Below are 24,082 nucleotides of genomic sequence, written 5' to 3' on the forward strand. Positions count from 1 at the left end.
TCCACAGTTCTCTCAGTAAATGTAAAATACTTACATATGCATATGGGCAGTAAAGAGATCGTAAATATAAGTTGGTGTGTGAATATAATTTAAACTACACATGCAGACACAGAGAGATGGACACATTTACACCAGGAAACTACAAGGATGACTCATGAAACTCCCAAAGAAAATTCCTGACAATCGAGGAACTGTGAAATAATGAAAAATGATATTCACTGAGGTTGAAAACAAAAAGGAAAACTATAGTAGAAAATACACATGGAATTATTTGCTAAAGATGAAAGCAGTGGCAATGGCAACATTATTTCCTATCTGTATCACAGGAATCAATAGCAATTGACAGAGGAAATATTTAGATAAGCATCCAGGTTGGTCAAACTTCTCTCAATTCAAGCAGGTGGTAATGCTCACTCTAATCTCTGTGTCAAAAAAAAAAAGAACTTGCAAAGTGATTATCAACTCCCAAAATGAACACACAATAAGAATGACTATTAGTTTGAAGAAAGGCAACACAAAGACACAAGAGAAGAAACATATACAGTAGAAAACTTCCCTCCCAACAACATACAAGGGATTTGGAACCATAGTGAGGAATTTTGAAGACATATGTCTATACATAGAGATATATGGATATATACATATATAAAGAGATATATATCATATATAGGTATATATCTATACACATATAAATAGGTAGATATATGTTGGAGAGAAGATCATGAGTTGAAAGGTATACAAGTTAAAGTTTAAAAATAAAAAATTGGTTAAATTGCTAAAAAGGTAGAATTTCTGTTTAAGCTAGCAGCTATAAGTGAAACATTTATTCCAATGCCAAAAGATAGATTTAAAAAAATGGGAAAGTATTTTAAGCATTTGAACTCATATAACTTACTTTCCAAATTCATCTCTGTAGAACTGGTTGTGAATGACATTCAAAATAAAGGAGACTAAACCAGGAGAAAGAACAGTTAAGCAAGATGAAATAATAATAAAAAAATAGTAAAAGTCATTGTTGACTGATATACATATCTTTTAAAATATAAAATATAAGGATATATAAATATATTTTAAAAGACAAAGAATGGTATAAAATAAAGTTATTATGTCAAAAGTATGTTACTCTCTAGAATAAAATAGAAAGTTTCGGCATAAAAAATCCTGAAAACTCAACCATTTCATAAAGGTGCAGCACAAAGAGGAACTAAAAATTAGCATTTAATTCAAGCATTCATTTATAATCTAAAATAATTACAAGAATAATAAAATAATGTGAAACTAAAAGCTAATAGAGGGGAAAAAACAAAATCAATTAAAACATTTAATTAACTCTCAGGCAAGAGTAAAAAAAAGAGCATACAATAAGAAAAATACTATGATAGGTTTTATACATATAAACATTTTGCAATTACAGTGAGTATAAAACCTATATTAAATATTGTATTTAGGAAAAGGATGCAGCAAATAATGACAAAACTATGAGAAAATTAGTAGAAAAATCAAAATGCACTGCATTTATATCTTTAATGCATTAAAGTAAAATAAACCCAAAGTCATGCTAATGACTTAAATTTTCACAAGAGAGAAATTTTGCATCTCTTAGTGGACAACGGTCAGCCATTTATGTTGCTAGAAACATCTGCAGAATTCTGAAAGATGAAGATCAAGTTTGGTTTAGGCAGAGATCTTTCACTGGAAAACAAAGATAAAATAGACAAGTTTTAGCATCTGGAATTGAAGGGAGACTGTCTAAATCATAGACTATTTTTATCCATTAGGCATTCTGGAGCTCTGAAGTTTCTCAGGAAATTGGTCACTTGGGTCAAAAATACTAAAAAGCCACTATGAATTTCCCTGAAGTCACAATGTGATCTAAGACCAAATGATGGAGGAATCTTGCCTCCAGAAAACCTTAGCCTTCTAGAAGTTTTTGCTACATTTTGAAGCACCTGTGTTAGTAGGCTAGAAAGCTGTTCTGAAATTCTCTGAAGGGCATGTACTATGTCTGTCCGGAAAAAATCCAGCCATTGCTAATAAAATGAGAATGGTTGGCATGACATTGATGTAACCTGGAGCCAAGGAGAATGTGCTGGAATGCACATGCATGAATGATGATGACTTCACTGTGCTGGTCAGTGGGGGTGGCAAATGCCTTTGAGTGAGCATGTGTACTGTGTGACTATTGCATTCAAAATGACTGAGAGTAGAGATTCAGCCACTCTACAGCCCAGATTTGGTACCCTAGGACTTCTAGCTTTTCCAAAAACTAAAATTACCTTTGAAAGGGAAGAGATTTCAGACCCTCAGTGAGATGCTGATGGCAACTAGGAGAACTGTGTGAGGTCCCAAGGCCCCTACGTTGCAGGGGACTGAGGTTAATTGTCCTATGTACAATGTTTCTTGTATCTTGTATCTTCTTCAATAATTGTCTCTATTTGTTATATTACATGGCTGAATCTCTTCTGGATAGACCTCAAAGTTAGTGGAGGACAGACCTTCACTGAAAGTCTGCCAGACTTTCAGTGAAGAGAAAGCTCTCTATCAATAGTTTGCAAGAGCCATACCTAAGATAATGAGGTAAACTCAGATAAAACTGCACTTCAGCTCTGACATAGCTGACTGATTAGATTTAGGCAATCACTGCCTCGCCCATTCTGCCTAACACAGGGAAGGGAGTCATTGAAAAGGTCAAGGCAGGAAATGGAAAGAAGCAATATTTCAAGAGATAAGAACCAATAATTTTCAAAATAAAACAGGTCGACTACAAATTCAAAATGCTCCAAAACCTTAAGAAGGACATTTTTTAAGAAAAACACATAAAGACATCATAGCAAAGCTGCCAGAAAATAAAGAGAACAGAAGCATGGAGGATGGCAGTGGAAGCATATCTTTAAAGGAGCAAGAATGAGTTAAACTTCTCATTTCTCAACAATTACAAAGGCCAAAAGATATAGTAGACATTTTTTAAGGACTAAAAGAAAATAAGTGTCCATCCAAAAGTCTATAATAACCAAAAACACCTTTCAAGTCTTTCAAAGAAATGAGCTTGAACAATTGCATATTGACACTCAATCCCTCACCACACATGTTTTCTCTCCCTCTCTCCTTCCCTTCCCCTCTAAAAAAAAATAAAATCTTAAAAAAAAAAAAAAAGAATGAATTTGAACCCCTACCTCATACCAAAATGAGAATTAACTTGAAATGTATCATAGACCTAAATGTAAGAGCAAAACATTTCAACATTTAAAAGAAAACATAGACATAAATCTTAGTGACTTTGGACTAGGCAGTGTTTTATTAGCTATGACACCAAAAGCACAGGTTACAAAAATAATGAATGACGTGAACTTCAAAATTTTAAAAAGCTTTTGTTTTTTGAAGTGTATTATCAAGAAAGTGAAAAGACAACTCAAGGAATGAGAGAATATGTTTGCAAAGCATATTTCTGATAACATACTTCTTCACAGAATACATAAAGAATTCATTCAATTCAAGAATAAAAAGACAAATTAGCCAAATTTAAAAATAAGCAATATTTTGAATAAACATTTCTCAAAAAAGGCATAGAAATGGCTAATCACATGAGAGACACTAAACATCATTAGTCATCAAAATCATGAAGATGGCTATGATTTAAAAAAACAGAAAAGAACAAGTGTTAGTGAAAATGTGGCAAAATCAGAATTTTTATGCATTGCTGGTAGAAATCAAAAATGGTGTAGCTGCATTAAAAAACAGTTTGGCAGTTTCGTAAAATATTGAGCATAGTAATTTTATACCTGGTATATACCTAAGAGAACTGAGCACATATGTTCCTATAAAACTTTGTATATGAATGTTCATAACACCATTATTCATAATAGTCAAAATGTAGAAATAACCCAAATGTCCATAACTAATAAATGAATAAATCAAATACAGAATATTATTAGGCAATAAAATATTAACAAATTGCTGATATCTACTAAATGTAAATGAATTTTGAAAATATGCTAAGCTAAGGAAGGCAGTCACAATGGACCAAATATTCTGATTTAATTTATATTAATATGTAGAATAGGCAAATACATAGAGACAGAAGGTAGATTAATGGTTGCCTAAGGCTAAGGCAGGGACGAAGGGAGGCTGAAGGAAAGTGTGTGTGTGTAATGCATGTGTATTGTGTGTGTGTATTGCATATATTCAATGTAATATTAAAAGCAATTGGTAATATTTCTGCTGCATAGAATTCCATTGTGTATATGTACCATAGTTTTTTGATCTATTCATTTACTGATGAACACCTAGGTTGCTTCCAACACTTGGCTATTGTAAATTGTGCTGATATGAACATTGTGGTGCATAGGTTCTTTTGGATTGGTGTTTCAGGGTTCTTAGAATATACTCCTAGCAGTGGAATTGTTGGGTCAAAAGGCAGGTTCATTTTTAGTTTTCTGAGAAAATTCCATACTGTTTTCCATAGTGGTTGTACCAGTTTGCAATCCCACCAACAATGAACTAGGGACCCCTTTTCTCCACAACCTCTTGTTGTTTATTGCTTTGTTTATGATGGCCATTCTGACTGGTGTAAAGTGGTATCTCATTGTGGTTTTAATTTGCATCTCTCTGATAGCTAGCGATATTGAGCATCTTTTCATGTCTCTCTGGATCCTCTGTGTGTCCTCCTTGGAGAAATATCTGTTCAAGTCTTTTGCCCATTTTTTAATTGGGTTGCTTGTCTCCTCAGAGTGGAGTTGGGTAAGTTCTTTGTATATTTTGGAGATTAAACCCTTGTCTGAAGTATCATTGGCAAATATGTTTTTTCATAGAGTTGGTTCTCTTTTTAATTTAATACTGTTTTCTTTAGCCATGCGGAAGCTTTTTATTTTGATGAGATCCCATTTGTTTATTCTTTCCTTTATGTCCCTTGCTCTAGGGGATATATCAGTAAAAATGTTGCTGCATGAAATATCTGAGATTTTCCTGCCTATGTTCTCCTCTAGGACTTTAATGGTGTCAAGACTTATATTTAAATCTTTTATCCACTTTGAATTTATTTTGGTGTATGGTGTAAATTGGTGCTTGAGTTTCTTTCTTTTTGTATGTGTGTGCATAGCTATTCAGTTCTCCCAACACCATTTGTTGAAGAGACTATTTTTACTTTATGTTGCTGCCCCCTTTGTTGAATATTAATTGACTGTAGAGACTTGGGTTTATTTCTGGGCTCTCTGTTCTGTTCCATTGGTCTATGTGCCTGTTTTTATGCCAGTACCAGGCTGTTTTGATTACAGTGGCTTTGTAATACAGTTTGATATCAGGTATTGTGATCCCTCCTACTTTGTTCTTCTTTCTCAAAAGAACAGCTGCTATTTGGGGTTATTTATAGTTCCATATAAATTTTGAAGGGTTTGTTTTATGTCTGTGAAATATGTCATTGGTACTTTAATAGGTATTGCATTGAATCTGTACATTGCTTTGGGTAGTATGGACATTTCAATGATGTTAATCCTTCCAAACCATGAACATGGTTTGGAAGAAACCATGTTTCTTGGTATATGTTTCCATTTGTGCCTTCCTTAATTTCTTTCTTCATTGTTATATAGTTTTCTGCATACAGGTCTTTTACCTCCTTGGTTACATTTATTCCTACATTTTTTTTTTTTTTTGCTTTATTGAATGAGATTTTTTTTCTTGATTTCAGCTTCTGCTGTTTCATTATTGGTATACAAAAATGCCTTTGATTTCTGGATATTGACTTCATATCCTTCTGTTTTACCAAATTCATTTATTAGGTTGAGCAGTTTGGGGGGAGAATCTGTAGGATTTTTTTATGTACACTGTCATGTCATCTGCAAACAGTGACAGTTTTGTTTCCTCCTTTCTGATTTGGATGCATTTTATTTCCTTTTCTTGTCCGATCACTGTGGCTAAAACTTGCAACGCTATATTGAATAGATGTGGTAAAATTGGACAAACTTGTCTTGTTCCTGATATTCGTAGAAAAGATTTTAGTTTTTTTCCCATTGAGTATGATGTTGGCTGTAGATCTCTCATATATGGCCTTTATTATATTGAGAAATGCTCCCTCTGTAACACCCACTAAAAACACCCACTTTGCTGAGTGTTTTTATTATAAATGGGTGTTGTACCTTATCAAATGCTTTTTCTGCATCTATTGATATGATCATGCAATTTTTGCCTTTGTTTTTGTTTATGTGATGTATTACACTTACTGATTTGTGAATATTGAACCATCCTTGCATCCCTGGGAGGAATCCCAGTTGGTCATGGTGTATGATCTTTTTAATGGATTGTTGGATGCAGTTTGCCAATATTTTGTTGAGATTTTAGCATCTATGTTCATCAACAATATTGGCCTGAATTTTTTATTCTTTGTTGTGTCTTTATCTGGTTTTGGGATTAGGATGATGCTGGCTTCACAAATAAAGTTTGGGAGTCTTCCATCATTTTGAATTTTTTTGAATAGTCTGTAAAGGATAGGGGTTAGCTCTCCCTTAAATGCTTTCTACAATTCCTCTGTGAAACTGTCTGGTCCAAGGCTTTTCTGTGTCAGGAGTTTTTTTTATTACTGCCTCAATTTCATTAGCTGTTATTGGTCTGTTCAGGCTTTCTGCTTCTTCCTTGAGTTCTGGAAGATTATATTTTTCTAGAAATTTGTCCATTTCACCTAGGTTTTCAAATTTGTTGGCACACAGTTCTTTGTAGTAATTTCTTACAATCCTTTGTATTTCTGTGTTGTCAGTTGTAATCTCTCCTCTTTCATTTCTAATTGTGTTTATTTGGGTCCTCTTTTATTGATGAGCCTGCATAAAGGCTTGTCAATTTTGTTTATCTTTTCAAAAACCCAGCTTCTGGATTCATTGATTCTTAGAATTGTGCTTTTAGTCGCTATGTCATTTAATTCTGCATGATCTTGATTATTTCATTCCTCCTACTTGCTCTGGGCTGTCTTTGTAATAATAAAAAATTGTTCCTTGAGTCTTTGTAGGTGTAGGGTTAGGTTGTTTGTTTGAAATGTTTCTATCTTTTTTAGATAAGCCTGTATTGCTATGAACTTCCCTCTCAGGACTACCTTTACTGTGTCCCATAATTTTTGGGTTGTTGTGAGTTCATTTTCATTTGTTTCCAGAAACTTTTTATTTCCTCCCTAATTTCATTCTTAACTCATTCATTGATTAATAGCATGCTATTCAATCTCATGATTTTGGGTGTTTGGGGTTTTTTCCTTTGGGGTTGGTTTCCAGTTTCAGTCCCTTGTGGTCAGAGAAAATGCTTGGTATGATTTCAATTTTCTTGAATTTGTTGAGGCTCATTTAGTGTCCTATCATGTGGTCTATCTTTGAAAATGTTCCATGTGCATTTGAAAACAATGTATAGTTAGCTTCTTTGGGATGAAGGGCTCTATATATATATCAGTTAAGTCCATTTCATCTAGGGTGATGTTTAATGCCACAATATCTTCATTGATAATTTGTTTGGAAGATCTGTTCATTTTTGACATTTTTATAGTAATCCCCTACTATAATTGTGCTGCTGTCAATATCTTTCTTGAAGTCCTCTAAGATATTCTTTATGTATTTGGGTTCTCCTATGTTGGGTGCATATATATTTACAATGTTTATGTCTTCTTGGTGGATTCTTCCCTTGAGCATTATGAAGTGACTTTCAAAATCTCTTTTTATGGCCCTTTCTTTGAAGTCTATTTTGTCTGATATGAGTATTGCTACCATGGCTTTTTTTTCCTTTTTGTTTGCTTGGAAAATTTGTTTCTAGCCCTTCACTTTTAGTCTGTGTAGATCTTTTGTCCTGAGGTGGGTCTCTTGTAGGCAGCACATGTGTGGGTCATGCTTTCTCATCCATTCAGCTATTCTATGTCTTTTGATTGGAGCATTTAATCCATTTACATTTAAGGTTATTATTGATAGGTACTTATTCATTGCCATTTTTGTACCTGTGTTCCTCTCTGTCTCTCTCTTTTTCTTCCTTGCCTTAGAGCAGTCCCTTTAGCATCTGTTGCAGAGATGGTTTGGTTGAGATGTATTCTTTGAGACGTCTTTTGTCTTGGGAGCTCCTTATTTGGCCTTTTATCTTGATTGAGAGCCTTGCTGGGTAAGTGAACCTTGGTTGCAGGCCTCTGGTTCTCATTACTTGGAATATTTCTTGCCATTCTCTTCTTGCTTGGAGCATTTCCATTGGGAAGTCAGCAGCTAACCTTATTGGGGCTCCCTTGTATGTTATTTCCTTTTTCTCCCTTGCTGCCTTTAAGATTCTCTCTTTGTCTTGGAATTTTGCCATTTTAATTATGATGTACCTTGAAGTAGGCCTATTTGGGTTCTTCTTGATTGGGACTCTCTGTGTCCTGGATTTGTGTCACTTTTTCTCTCATCAAATCAGGGAAGTTTTCCATGATTACTGTTTCAAATAGGTTTTTTATCCCTTGCTCTTCTTATTTTCCTCTGGTGTCCCTATTATTCCGATATTATTACGTTTCACATTGTCTTGCCTTTCTCTTAATCCTTCTTCATTCTTTCTGAGCCTCTTTTTCTTCTCTTGCTCTTTCTGAGTGTTTTTTCCTAGTTTGTCCTCCAATTCACTGATCCAATCTTCTGCTTTATCAATCCTGCTTTTGATTCCTTCCACTGTGTTCTTCAGTTCAGAAACTGTATTCTTCATTTCCTCTTGGCCCTTGCTGATAGTTTCTATTTCCTTTTTCATGTTGATATAGTTTGCACTGAGTTCATTGTAGTTCCCGTGTAATTTCTGGTAGCTCATTGTGAGCTCTTTGAACTTCCTGATAACCAGTGCTTTGAATTCAATATTTGATCATTGACTTGCCTTTATTTCATCTAACATTCTTTCTGAGGCTTTGTCCTTTCCTTTTGTTTTGGGGATTGTTTCTTTGTCTTCCCATTGTTTGTGAGACTCTTCTTGTTAGCTTCAGCTTCTTAAATTGATTTGTTCTGGCTTCCTGGGTTTATAGTGTGAACTTCTGTGGTATAATACCTGTGAGATTCAGTGGTGTAGTCTCCTTGATCTCCCAAGCTCACTGGTCATGGGTTGTCATTTAAGTTGGCTCTGTGTTTGTCTTTGGGTTTGGGTTGTTTGTGGGTCTTTCCCACAAGCTGGTTAACTGATGGTCCCTCTTTCCACCACCTGTTTTAATTTGCTGGTGAGGGCAGGTTTTGTTGAAGCTAGTTCTTCTGTGTTTATAAGGTTTTGAGGATTCTCTTTTGCTTTTTTCAATTGTTTGTACTGGGTAATTTCTCCACTACCCAGATAAGTTTCTCCACTTATTTCCAGATAAGTCTTGGATTGAGGTTTTATAGTTTCCACTCTCTCCTTCACCTTCTTCTGTTGTTATCTGTTGGTGGTTCCTTTGTTGCTGAGTTTCCTCTTCCAGTGGGTATCCTGGTGTTCACTGCTTCCACCTACTCTTTTTTGTGATCAGTTGGAGGGGAAGGCAAAATGGTTTATGACAGCAGGAGAGTATTCTATGATATTTACAGTAGCAGACGGTGGAGAAAAGATAGGTGATCTTTAGGCTATTGATAGTGTTAACCATAACTTCAACCCAACTAGCCACTTTTAAGAAAGGATGGACAGAAGTTAAGACTTGTTTTGGATGGAAGGCTTGTGAGTTGGATCTAGAAAGCAGTGAGGTTGTGGGGAGTCAGATTCTGAGGTAAGGTAAAGGATTCTGAGTAAAGGATAGTAAATAGGTGTAGTGTGTGAGAGAATAGAGTTAACCACTACAGTAATAGAGTTCAGGAAACTGTGAAGTGGGCTAAGATCCAGGAGGGGTGTTGTGAAGTATTTACAATTGTATGGAATAGCTATTATTTACAATAATATTATAGCAACAATCATATGACAGAATTTATGTGATCTGGATAACATGAATAGCGGGTATAGAACTTTCAGTAGTGTGCTAAGGGAACGCAAGTGATGTGAAGGGTAGTAAATTAGCAATACACTGTGGAAGAGAACAGGGGAAACCTGTCAAATGATACAATATAACCAGCCAAGGCAGAAAGCCTTTACAGAAAGAGGAGGAATACAAAGATACTACTAAAATAAAAGATATAAGAATAATAAGAAATAATAATACAAATATGCAGCAACTCTGCTACAGCAAAGTGAAATTTGCCTCTCTGTCTCTACTGTTGAGATGCCCCCTCTTTGGGTCCAACTCTGTTTTTTTCACAGTTCCAAGTTGTTCGTCCCACTTGTGGGGGATGGGAAAAAGGCAGGAGAAGGGAGGAAGAAGCAGTAAGTTTGGAAAGAAAGGAATAAGGAATAAAACAAGAAAGAAGGAAAGAGAGGAAAATGGTATTGAAAGATAAAACAATAATAAAATTAAAAAATAAAAGATTACTTAAAAAAACAACAAAAGAAAAACATCTCTTGTTGGTTTCAAACTGGCCAAACTGTTTTTTCTGGTCTTGCTGGCTGCAGCAGGCTGAGGGGTGATTGGTGTGGCCTTTCTCCCTTCCAGATGTGTACTCAGCCAGTCCTGCGAGCACTCTCCCAAGAGCTAGTCTGGCACCTCTCCCCAGCATCTCATGCAGGGGATCCAGATCCTCTTAAGAACACTCTTTCCTCCTGGGTCATTGCCATGGGCTGAGGTGCAGGTGTGCACACCCGCCAGGCTGCCTGGGTCCTGCAGGTTTGGGCGCGAACCTTTTCTAGTGCTATGGGGGGGAATGCAAGGCCTTCCGCCCAACCTCAGGATCACTGCCAGGCTGGGTGGGGAGTAGGCCAAGCAGCTGGTGCAGGAGAATTCTCCAAACAGTTTGCTTTTTGTGAAATTCCTCCTACTCAAGCCTACTGCTCAGTACAGCTCAGTTCTCCATCCAGTCTGGTTACTGTCGAGGTCAGAGCCTGACACTGTGACTCTCAATTCTCCCAAGCTGGCAACCACAGATTCTGCAGGTGATCTTGGCCCTTGTGTTTGCCTCTTTGTCCTTATTCCCCTCTCTGCAACCTTAAGCAACCAGGTCTCTCCTGATGTTGCCCAAACCCTGCTTGGCCGGGGAAGGAAGGAGCTAATGACCCAACTCTCCCTCAAGGACACTTCGGCAGGCCCGCAGCTCCCAAAGAGTCCGTGGTGGTAGACCCGGCGCCCAGCGCAGGGTGCAGGCCAAAACTGCCCACCCCTATCTCTGCGCTGGTCCCTGGGACCCTACTGTCCTGTAGCCATCTCCTTACCATCTGGTTTTTCAGTATCCACTACAATTTCTGGTCTCTTATTTTCATATATGCTGGGGTACTGTTGGCTGTTTGCTCTGTTCCTCCGTAGATTGGCCAGGTTTTTCTCCCACGTGTAGAAGGAAGTGGAATCCACCCCGTCCTATTCCGTTGCCATCGTCCCCTCCCCTCTATCTTTTTTTTTTCTTCTCGTTGTTCTGCATGGTTGTTTTTTGCTTCCTTATGTTCCAAATCATTGATTTGATTCTCAGCTTCATCCATTTTACTGTTCTTTCCCTGTAAATTGTTCTTTTTTCAATTAGCATATCCTTCCTTTCTGACTGTGTCTTTTTTGTGTTGCTGACATCCTCACTAAGTTTCTTGAGCATTCTTACAAACATTGTTTTGAACTCTGCATTTGATAGATTGCTTAATTCCATTTCATTTAGCTCTTGGAACCCATATGTGGGTTCCCCAAGAGTTTTGATCTGTTTTTTTCATTTGGGCCATCTTTCTTTGTCTCCTCATTTTGGCAACCTCCCTGTGTTTGTTTCCATGTATTAGGTAGAAGCTGCTTTGACTCTGTGTCTTGGTAGTGTGGCCTATTGTATTAGGTGTCTTGTAGGGTCCAGGGAACAGCTTCCAAGCTATGTATCATCCAAGCTGTGTATTTGAGGTGTGCCCCTCATGTGTGCTGAGTACACTCTCCTCTTGTAGTTGAGCCTTGGTTGCTGTTAGCAGATCAATGGGAGGTATTTACCCAGGCCAGTCATTTTCAAGGACTTGCTGTGACCACTGACCATCCACCCCCTCCCCTTGGAGGATCATCTATGCAAGGGCAGGTGATGGGACTCTGACGTGGTCTTTAGCTGTCTGCTGAGTGCACTAGCCCTGGGGTGGCCTGGGTGATGCAGGCCAAGGTCACCTCCCAGCTGTGTTTTGCCTGGGGCACCCTGCCTGAACTGTAAAGCAATCTGAGATGGCTGCTATTGTGCTGAGTTTGGAAACTCTCAAGCGAAGCCAAGCTGAGACTCTTATCTGGCTGCCACTAGGCCTCAATGAAGCCAGCTGTTGCTTGTTTAATAGGAGTTAGGAGCCAAGACCATCTATTCTTATGGAAAAACAGTTTGGGTGAGCTTGTAAGTTGGGTGGGGTAGAGCTTCTGTGGATCTCCATGGTAGGTTTCACAGTGTTATCCAGTGTTAGCCAGTATTTGCTCAGATTTGGCACCAGCCTACTAGCTCTGTGGGGGGAGGGCTCAGCAAAGGGACAATGGCCTTTGCTTGCCCAGATGCCAGACACTTCAGTCTCTCCCTGTATATCACTGGTGCCCTTCAAGTTGCCACTCCATTCCTGGAGCTCAGAGGGAATGAGTCTGAGTAGGTGAGTCCATATGCGGGTTCCCCAAGAGGAATTCTTAGGGCTACAGCAGTTTCTTCCACCAGCTCAATCCCCACTGGTTTTAGCAGCCAGAAGTTGTAGGGACTTATTTTTCTGGCACTGGGACCCTGGGCTGGGGGCCTGCCTTGGGCTGGGGGCCTGCCTTGGGCTGGGACTCCTTACTCTGAGATTATCCCTCCCAAATTTTTATTCCTGAAGGTGTGGGGCCAGTCCATTCCATATCCACACCCCTCTTACCAGTCTGGTTAGATATGGTTTCTTCAATTCTGTAGTTGTCAGAGTTCCATTCGACTCAATTTCTGATATTCCTGAGTGATGGTTGCTCTATATTTTAGTTGCAATTTTGTTATAGTTGTGGGAAGAGGTGAGCCATGTCTGCCTATGTCTCTATCTTGACTAGAACCTAGAATGTGGATATTAAGTTGTTTCGGCATCACTATTGAAAAGATGATTATCTGCTCATTTTACTGACTTGGCATCTCTGCCAAAAAAACATCACTTGACTGTGAAACTAAGGGTTTAACTCTGGACTCTTAATTCTATTCCATTGATCTGTATGTTCATATGCTTAAAACAGTAGCCCCCTGTCTTGATTACTGTAGCTTCATAGTTTGTTTTGAAATCAGGAAATATAAATAATCCAACTTATTTCTTCTTTTAAAAGATTATTTGGATATCCTGGGTCTCTTAAACTTCTTGAATTTTACAATCAACTTGTCAATTTTTGCAAAACAAGGAAGTTGGAATTTTGAGAGTGACTGTGTTGAATCAGCATATTGATTCAAGGTGTAATGTTATATTAACTATATTAAGACATTTAATACAGGAAAGTGGGATGGCCTTCAAGTGGGATTTGGATTTTATTTAATTTATTTTAATTAAATATTTTATAGTTTTGTAATTATCAGTGTACTTATTTTAAATTTATTTCTTTACATTTTATTCTTTTTGATGCCATTATAAGTATTTTTCTTAAATTTTGTATTGTTCATTACTAGAGTATAAACATCAATTGATTTAAAATATTGATTTTTAATCCCGTAACCTAGCTAAAATCATATATTACTTCTAATAGTTATTTTTTAATTGAAGTATAAATGCTATATAATATTATATCAATTATAAAGAAGTTTGACATCTTTATATCTTTCAATGTAACCACTCCACTAATTCTAGCCATCATCTGTAACTCTGCAAACTCATCACAATATTATTGACTATATTCCTCTTTACCTTATTTTCCATACCTACCTCCTTCCTTCTGGTGAGCATACCTTTAGTCTACGTTTTTATGAGTCTGTTTGTGTTTTGCTCATTTGTTTTCAATTCCAGATATAACTGCAATGGTACAGTATTTGTCTTATTCTCTTTGACTTACTTGTGTTAGCGTAATGCCCTCTATATCATACACAATGTCTCAAATGGCAAGATTTTATTCCTTTTTATTATAGCATATTTCATATTATTCTGTAATATTCCATTATTATACCAACATTCCATTATTATACCAATATTTCATATATACATGCTACATCTTCTTTATTCATTCATCTATCAATAGCCACTCAGTTGTTTCTATATCTTGGCTATTGTGAAAAATGCTGCAATAAATATAGGGGTGAATATATATTTTGGAATTAGTGTTTTTCTGTGGAGGTTTGGATAAATACCCAGAAGTGGTTGATGGGTTGTATGCTAATTATACTTTTAACTTTTTTGAAAAACAACCTCACTGTTTCCCATAGCAGCTGCACAATTTATTCTCTCCACCAACCATGCACATTTCAATTTCTCTACATCCTTGCCAACACTAGTTATAATCTGTTTCTGTGATCATCATTACTTTAATAGTATGAGATTGTATCTCATTGTGGTTTTGATTTTCATTTTCCTAATGATTAGTAATGTTGAGCATCTTTTCATGTGCTTATTGGCTATTTGTACATCTTCTTTGAAGAAATGTCTATTTAAGTCTTATGCTTATTTTTAATTGGGTTGCTTTTTTGTTATTGCTAAGTTGTACAAGTTCTTTGTATATTTCATATATTAACCCTGTGTTAGATACATACATTTAAATATTTTTCCATTCCATTAATTGACTTTACCCTGTTGATTTTCATGCACAAAAGTTTGATAAAATTTTTATCTATATTTTCTTTTCTTGCCTGTGCTTTTTGGCATCATACTCAAGAAATGAATGTCAAATCCAGTGTCAGAAAGTTTTTCCCTATATTTTATTCTAAGAGTTTATAGTTTTAGCTCTTAATTTTAGGTATCTAATCCATTTAAGTTACTTTTTATATGTCATATAAAGATTCAACTTCATTTTTTTGCAAATAGATATCTACTTTTCTCAACACCATTATTTAAAAGACTATCCTGCCCCATTGAATGGTTTTGGCACCTTTCTCAAAACTTATTAGGCCATATAAGCATTAGTTTATTTCAGTATCTCTGTATATCTGTGTTTATGCCAGTACCACATTGTTTTCAATACTATAGCTTTTGCAGTAAGTTTTAAAATCAGGAAACTTGAGACCTTCATATTCGGTTTCTATTTTCAAGATTGTTTTCACTATTTGAGGTCCCTTGAGATTTCATATAAATTTTGGGATTGATTTCCCATTTCTGCAAAAACACATTGTTGTTATTTTGATAGGTTTACATTAAAGCTTTAGGTCACTCTAGGTACTATTGACATTTTAATATTTAGTCTTTTAAGAGAGAATCATGGGATGTGTCCCATTTATTTGTCTTCTTTCATTTCAGCAACCTTTTGTGGCTTTTATTGCACAGGTTTTTTTACCTCTTTAATCTATTTTAAACTTAATTTTTGAATATTATGGAAAATGGAATTGATTACTTTATTTTTTGAGGTTTTTCATTGCAACTGATTTTATATGTTAACTTTGTGTCTTAAAACTTAGCTGAATTTATTAGTTCTAACACATTTGTGTGTGTTTTTGTCACTTTAGGGTGTTTTTTATGTATAAAAGATCATGGCTTCTGTGAATACAGATAATTTTACTTGTATTATTTCAGTTTAGATGTATACTATTTCTTTTATTTGCCTACTGCTCTGACAATCAAGACTTCCAACACTGTGTTGAATAGAAGGAATGAAAGCTGGCATCCCTGTTTTGTTCCTTATCATAGAGGAAAACCTTTTAGTCATTTACCATTGAGTATTACTTCAATTGTATGTTTCCTACAGATGGTCTTTATTATAGTCAGTACTTTCCTTCTACTAGTAAGCTGAGCGTTTTTATCATTAAAAGGTGTTGAATTTTGTGAAATGCTTTTTCTGGGTCAATTAACATGATTACATAGCGAGGGGTTTTTTTCCTTTCATTCTGCTATTTTGGTGTAAGACATTGATTGTGTGTGTGTGTGTGTGTGTGTGTGTGTGTGTGTGTGTGTGTGTGTGTGTGTGTGTTTTAAACCATTCTTCCATTTCAGGATTAAATCCCACTTGGTAATGGTATATAATGTTCTTTATATACTCTAGAATTCAGTTTATTAGTATTTTGCTTGCTTTTTTAAAAATGAAATGTCCATAGGGGTATTAAAGTATAGATTTCTTGAGGATTTTTACATCTAAATTTGTGAGGGATAGTCTCAAATTTTTCTTTATTGAAATGTCTTTGGGTTGTTTTAGTATCAAGTCTCATTGAGTGATTCAAGAAGTATTTCCTACTCACATTTTTTGGGAGAATCCGTGATGCACATAATTAAATGCTTGAATTTTTGTGGAAATCATCAATGAAGACTTTCACACTCAGGCTTCTAGTGTGGGGTATTTTTTTCTGCTTAATAATGAAAATTTACCAATTTTGTTGATGTTTTCAAAAAACAAATTTTATTTTTATTGATATTCTTTATCAGTTGTCTATTCTCTGTGTTATTATTTCTGCTATAATCCCTTTTATTTTTTTCTTCTGTTTGCCTTATGTTTAGAATTTTCCTTTTTTCAGTATCTTCAGGTAGAATGCTAGGTTATTGATTTTAAATATTCTTTCCTAACTTAAATATTTACAGTTATAACTTTGTAAGTACTGTTTTCAAAGTTTCTCATGAATTTTTGTAAGCCATGTTTTCATTTTTATTCATCTCAAAGTATTTTCTAGTTTCCCATTAGATTTGTTTTGGTGCTTTTGTTATTTAGGAGTGTGTTCTTTAACTTGCACATTTTTGCATTTTTCTTACATATTATATTATTGATATTTAAATTCAATTTCATTGTATTCAGGGAACATAATTTGTATGGCTTTAATTCTTTTTAATTTATTTAGATTTTCTTGGCCTCACATATGATCTGTCTTGGAGAATATCCAAATGCATAGAGAAGAATAGGTATTCTGGTATTGTTGGTTACAGTGTTCTATAGATACCTATTATGTCTGGTTTATTTGTAATGTTGCTCTAATTTTGTATTTCCTTACTGACCTCCTGTTTATTTGTTCTAGCCATTACTGAAATTTTGGCAAAAATCAACTATGTACCCGGGGTATGGTGCATACCCAGGCATATTGAGCTTTTACAGAAGTTCACACTAGGTTACATCATTTCATTAGGTGTAAGGCTGATGGCTTTTGGCTACCATGACACTGAGGGATAAGAATATTCCCAATTAAAATATCACATGTCTCTTTGTCCTACTAACTATATTAGCCAGGATTTCCCCAGAGAAACAAAATCTGTAGGAAATACAATTATTGTATTTTCTTTTCTTGTATATGTAACAATATATGAATATGTGTGTGTATAGTTATCTATTATCTATCTACCTATCAAAATTAAGGAGTTGGCTTATGTGATTTTGAGGGTGATTCACTTTTCTGGGAGACACTGGATAGCTGAGACAAAGAAGAGGAAGAGCTCAAAGATCATGTCCATTATCCTCCCTCAATGCAGAGAACATTGGAAGGCTCCCGGATATATGCCAAACCAGATCCTTCACCAAAGGTCAAATCTCCGGTACAAGCAAAGAGGTCTCAGCCCCTGTTACATGGAGAGATGGAGCATGTGTTTCTGTCTGCTGTCTGTCTATTTAGTGCCCTGGGGGTGGTAGCCAGCCCAAAACTATCTTTCTGATCAGTACTATCCTGTGGCAACCAGGAATGTAAGCGCTCCCTAGTCATTAGAGCCAGATGATTTAGAGGTGTCTCCTGGGCAGCAACCCCCCCAGACTGGAGCGCCCTCTGAAACCCAGAGCACCATCTGAAAGATACTGCTACTCTGGAGCTTGGCACAGTGAGAGCACAAAGGTAGCACCCACCCTCTGAGGTCTTGAAAAAACTATAGTAAGCCTTTAAGATGTGTGTTTTAGTATAAATACCATGGTTCCCTTACTCAATTGTTTTAAAATGATAGATGCTTTTCTTTTACATTCTTTCTTGATGTTTTTTAGATATAAAGACACATTTCTTGTTAAAAATTCTTTACTGTCTCCATCTTTAATTTTTGTCTTTGAGAAGACCTGTCTTCAGTCTGGGTGCTTCTCTTGTATAGATATTACTATCATGCACCTTTTTTTCCTGTTAGGTACATGAACTAGGGAGCTAATTAATTAAATCAGAAGCTGATCTTTGTCAAGGTTAGAATTCAGATGAGGCTCAGTCTACATCCAGCACACTCTTGTTTCCAGGGCATAACTCCCCAGGGTTTTTAACTGAGAGGTGTATGTTTACTCAGACTCCTCTCCCTGGCATGCACACAGAAACTGCAGAAAAATCTGTACTGCTTTTATGGAGGTCATCTCTTTATATTTTAATCTTCTGCTTTTTATATGTTTGGAAGCAAGAACAGGCTTTGAGGAGGGACTAGGCTATATGTGGAAGCCCCCTGAGTCTCTAGTTTTGTTACTCTAACTATGAAAGATCTCCAACTTTGGTTTATTTTATGTCCACCAGCAATTGCTTGCTTCTCTTCTTAAGCTTACAATTTTGACTTCTCACCCATGCCAGGTTTGCAGATGACCTCTGAACAAAATCAACAGCATATTTTCAGTTCACTACCAGCTCTAGGAGTTTCAACTGAAATCCTGATGTGTCTACTGGGGCTCTTTTTCTGGTGTGTCATTTTTTTTCAGCATGACAATCCAGTGGTTAAATCTTTCCAAGAGTTTTAATTCAATCCTTCAACTAGATTAGAACTAATGATGGGGGGTTATGATAAGTAAACTGCTCTTTAATTAGGTTGGATTTTATGAGAATTACACACATTCTGTTCATGGATTGGATAGTGAATGTGACGATAAATCAATGTTGGCTTCAAGATTTTTGATCTGAGGAATCTATAGGGAAAAAAACAAGATATTAGCTAAGTGGCTAGACATGAAAAGATATTTATGCAAACACAGATAATTGACCAAGAAGTCAATTATTCTTAAAGTTTCTTAAGTACTTATATATTCTAGACTTACTGAAAATTAGAAGACAAACTGCATACCATATTTATATTTAAGGTATCTGGTTAGTAACCATAGTGCTTTCAACTAAATATTTTATTGAAGTGGTTTTATGTGATCTTAAACCTAGTTTTTATTTTCAATATATGTTATAATCTTATTTTGTGCAATAAATCTTAATCTATTTTAAAATGTTAACTACATTTGTTATTATGTTAAATTAATATAGTTCACTATTACTAACCACACTTCTTTTTCAGATATAAGTGGGGCTCCTCCAGAGTGTTTTGAACACCTTAATTCTATGGCTGATGAATCTGGGAACTGTGGTACAAGTGGTTCAGGATACAAGAAGTGTGAATCTAAGTATGTTTTACAAAATATATCTGAGAAAGTCTACTGCCTTAAATTTGAAAGTACCACCAGATGAGTTTATGCATCACCTGGCCATGAAGTTAAGACTGTATTTAATCAAATTATAAATGTCTGACGTACAGAATATCTGTAATTCTTTTTTCTCACATATCCAAATTACCCCTTATATCTTTCCAGAGACTGTTTAACATACACATAAGTAAATTAATTATCCACTAGTTATAAGGACCAATTTTATTTTGCTTGCTGTCACTTTAATTATAAAGGATGACCATTCCTATAGTGGTGAAATGAAAACACGTGAATTTTTACTGGCTGGGTCGTAAAGCACTGTGTTTGAGGACATGTTCTCTGCAGCCAGACATCATGCTCTCCAATCCCAACTACACTGCTTTGCACTGGGTATACCTTTTACTGTTCTTATATATAAAACATAAATAACAATTTTACTAACATCATTAAGTCTGGTGCCAGTGTGGAATTTCGATCATCTATGAAAAGTACTTAGAATGGGACTGACTCATAGTATGCGCACCAGAAAGTACATCTTAGTACATTTATAAGTTGCTTTTTCATATGCTCAAACCCAGAATACACAGAAGTATGCTTCTAATTGATACAGCATATACTGACTAAAGGAAACCATCTAACTATTGTGACTATATGCTCCTTTAAATCACTGGCAATTTTCATATTAGTTGCTAAAAATTAATTCTCTGATAATTATAATGTCTGGATCATTTTGATATTGGTATCTAGTGATTTATTTGCTCCTTGCCTATGCCTAGCAATTTTTGACTCTATATTAGATGCTATGAATAATATACAAGGGAAACATTGCATTCATTTATGCATTTCAGAATGAAATTCTATGTATCTTGATATGGAAGAGATTTAGCATAACAGCAGCTGAAAACAGTGTTCATTTATTTATCTCCTCAGATGAATTTTATGAATTCCTTGGAGTCCTCACTGTACATGCTTAGTTCAGTGGTCAGCCAGGGTTAAGGGTAAAGTTTACATGCACATTTTATGACTCAGTGCCTCTTAATTTCCAGTCACAAAATTGACATTTAGGCCCATCTTCAAATTCTGTCTTTTGATTATTCAAGATAAGAAGATTGAAAGTATTCTCAGAATATTTTAAAAAGCCACAATACACAATATCTCATATGCAGTTTCCATTCTTAAGGCTCAATTATTATATAATTCTTCCCTTTCTGTTTACATCCCAAAGCCTTCACTGTGTGTGCATGTGTGTGTGTGCATGTATATGTGTGTGTATGTGTGTGTGTGTTAGATTAGAATTCTAACCTAATTGGAATTCACTTCAACCCACTCCTTAACTGTAGAAATGATTTTTAGGTCAAGTTCTGTGTCAGTGCCTTCTAGCCAAAGACCATCAGGAATGAAACTGTAGTTGAACCAGTTGGGTTTCTTACTTCTTGCAGACAGTGAGACTTCACACTCTGAGATTCTGTGAAACATCTTAGTTGCAGAGTTTTAGAGACTTGTTATAGGACTTGAGCTTGTGTTAAGTGATTTTCAGCAGGGATTTTGGAAGCACATCTTTTCTCTGAGCTGGATAGCTTCAGAAAGTGAAGGGGATACTGTGATCATGTATCTTAATAAATCTTATATATGAAGAAGGAAAACTAGAGTGAAGGTGAAGTTGTAATTGGTAACAAAAAACAGTCACTCCTATAAGCTGGATGAGAGGGATGTTTGATCATTTTATTGCTTGGACAATGTGTATTTCTCGTCTCCTTATGTTGAGACATGATCCACCATGGTCACAGAAGGACTTTACCTTAGGTTAATCTTCTTGTAATTTCCTATATTCAATAGGTAAGCACCATGGTCTGGCACTGAATGCAAGTCAGCTTGTATAATTTCAAGGCCTTGCTGTTAGTTCAGGTAGATAGATAGGTAGGATTATTATTGCTGAGTCATATAAGTTCATATGAACCATTTTTGATAAACTGACAAGTTGTTTTCCAAAGTGACTGTGCAGTTTTATGTCCACACTAGCACAATCCAAGAATCCTTGTTTCTCCACAATGTGGTACTGCTCGGTATTGTCAGTCTGTTTTATTTTAGCCATTATAGTTGTAAGTTATTTTTGTTTTAATTTGCATTTATCTAATTAATAATTATTTTGAGCACTTTCCAAGTTTTCTTATCAATGTGTGTATCCTCCTATGTGATGAATCTCTTCAAATTTTTCCATTATATTTGGAATAGTTTAGTCTTCATTTCATCTTTGTATCTTTTTATTCTGAACTAATTATAGAATCACCAGAAGTTGCAAAAATAATCTATATATAATACAGAGGACCCATGTACCCTTTAGTTGATTTCCCCTAATGGTAATATTTTATTACATTTGTCTGTAGTATAATATTAAAATCATGAAATTGGAACTGGTAAATTCATAGACCTTCCTCAGTAGAGTTGATCCCTTGTACTTGCATTGGTGTGGTCTCTGAGTGCATGCACTGAGTTGTCATCTTAACAATTCTGAGTTTTCAATTGATGAATATATTGGGTTGACCAAAAAGTTCATTTGTTTTTTTTCCATAAGTTGGCTCTATTGACACTTAGTTTTCTTGAAATTCATTACAAACAATTGTGTTAGATTGTATTGTAACAGCTGTCATATCAGTGTGCATTTAAAAAACATCAAAATTGATTAATTTTTGTGGAGCCATTTTAATATTGATGATGGAAGAAAATAAGCAGCATTTTTGGCATATTATACTTTTTTATTTCAGGAAAGGTAAAAACACAACTGAAACACAGACACACACAAAAGTACAGTGTATGGAGAAAGTGCTGTAACTGGTCAGATGTATCAACAGTGGTTTGTGAACTTTCATGCTGGGAGCTCTCTCACTGGATGACGCTCCACTTTCTTTTAAGAAATCAGCTGACAGTACTTCCCTGTAGGAACTAGCTTCTTTTCCCTTGCTGCTTTTAAGATTGTCTCTTTATCTTTAATTTTTGGCATTGTAATTATGATGAGTGGGCTTCTTTGCTTCCATCTTGTTTGAGACTCTCTGTGCTTCCTGGACTTGCATGTGTATTTCCATCACCAAATTAGGGAAGTTTTCTTTCATTATTTTTAAAAATAGATTTCTAATTTTTTGCTCTTTCTCTTCTCCTTTTGGCACCTCTATAATGTGAATATTGGAACAATGTGGTTGTACCAGAGGTGGTTCATATTATCCCCATTTTTTAAATTCTTTTTTCTTCTTGTTGCTCTGAATGGTTGTTGTTTGCTTCCTTATGTTCTAAACTATGATTTGGTTCTTGGCTTCATTCAGTCTCCTGTTGTTTCCCTGTAAATAGTTCTTTTTTCAATTAGTGTATCTTTCACTTCTAATTCGATCTTTTCTTATGCTGTTTAGGTACTCGCTAAATTTCTTGAGCAATTTTATAACCAGTGTTTTGCACTCTGCATTTGATAGACTGCTTATCTCCATTTTGTTTAGTTCATTTTCTGGAGTTATGATCTGTCCTTTCATTTGGGCCTCGTTTCTTTGTCTCCCCATTTTGGCAGCCTCCCCGTGTTTGTTTTCATGTATTAGGTACAGCTGCTATGCCTACATGTCTGGTTAGCTGTCCTAATATAGTAGGTGCCCTGTAGGGTCCAGTGGCACCACCTCCCCTTTCACCCAAGCTGGGTATTCAAAGTGCGCCCTTTGTGTGGGATGAGTATACTCTCCTCTTATAATCTAGCTTTGGTTGCCGTTGGCATGTAAATGGGAGGGATTTACTCAGGACAGTCAGTTGCAAGGACTGACTGTGACCACTGACCATCCACCTCCTCCTTCTGTGGAGGATCAGCTGTGCAGTGGCAGGGTGGTAGTGCTCTGATATGGTCTGAAACTGTCCCCTGGGTGCACAGGCCCTGAGCTTTCTTGATTGGTGCAGGCCAAGGTCAGCCCCAACCTGTGTTTTGTCTGGGGCCATCCTGCCTGAGCTATACAGCAGTCTGAGATGGCTGCTACTTGTGCTGGGTTTGGAGGTTCCCAGGCAAAGCCATGCTTGAATCTAGGCTGGCTGCTTCCAGTGCCATGCCTGGGGCCTCTTAACAAGAGGTGCAGGGACTGGGGACTCACTGAGGCAGGCTATTGCTTGTTTGAAAGGATTTAGGAAGTTGTGAAACAAGAGCCAAGACCAACCACTTACATGAAAAAGCCACTGGTAACCACTGTAAGTTAGGTGGAGTGGAGCCTCAAGGGATCTTCGGGGTATAGAAAATAGTGTTAGCCAGGTTGATGGGGTCTCAGATATGCCACCTGCCTGCCAGCTCTGTCTATCTTTCTGTCTAGGAGAAAGTTGTCTCCCAGCTGTCACCTTGATGCCAGACACTTCAGTTCCTCCCTGTGTGCCACTGGTGGTGCCCTTCAAGCTGCTGCCCTGGTGCTGGAGCTCAGAGGGAATTAGACGGAGTAAGTTTGTATGTGGGTTCTTTAAGAGGAACTGCTTGGGACTGGAGAAATTTCTTCCACTAACTCAATCCCTGATGGTTTTTGCAGTCATAAGTTATAGGTACTTATCTTCCTGGCACTGGAACCCTGTGCTTGGGGGCTGTATATGGAGCTGGGACTGCTCACTCCTGAGATATCCCTCCTGAATTTTCATTCATCACACATGGATGCAAGGCCAGTCTGTTCCACGTTTTCGCCCCTCCTACCAGTCTAG

At 36.4% G+C, this 24,082-nt stretch overlaps 1 protein-coding gene across 1 annotated transcript in view; it reads left to right on the forward strand.

Moving 5' to 3' along the window:
• ADAM2 (ADAM metallopeptidase domain 2) overlaps window positions 1-24,082 on the forward strand; it is a 96,805-nt gene that overhangs the window by 46,918 nt on the left and 25,805 nt on the right. Inside the window, exon 12 of the mRNA XM_037166936.2 lies at window positions 19,258-19,363. Within this exon, the coding sequence (XP_037022831.2) occupies window positions 19,258-19,363 (106 nt within the window). The remainder of the gene's footprint in view (window positions 1-19,257; window positions 19,364-24,082) is intronic.

The sequence above is a fragment of the Artibeus jamaicensis genome, unplaced genomic scaffold (assembly GCF_021234435.1).
Source record: "Artibeus jamaicensis isolate MK-2021 breed Jamaican fruit bat unplaced genomic scaffold, CSHL_Jam_final scaffold_833, whole genome shotgun sequence".
In the NCBI taxonomy this organism is placed as follows: Eukaryota; Metazoa; Chordata; class Mammalia; order Chiroptera; family Phyllostomidae; genus Artibeus; species Artibeus jamaicensis.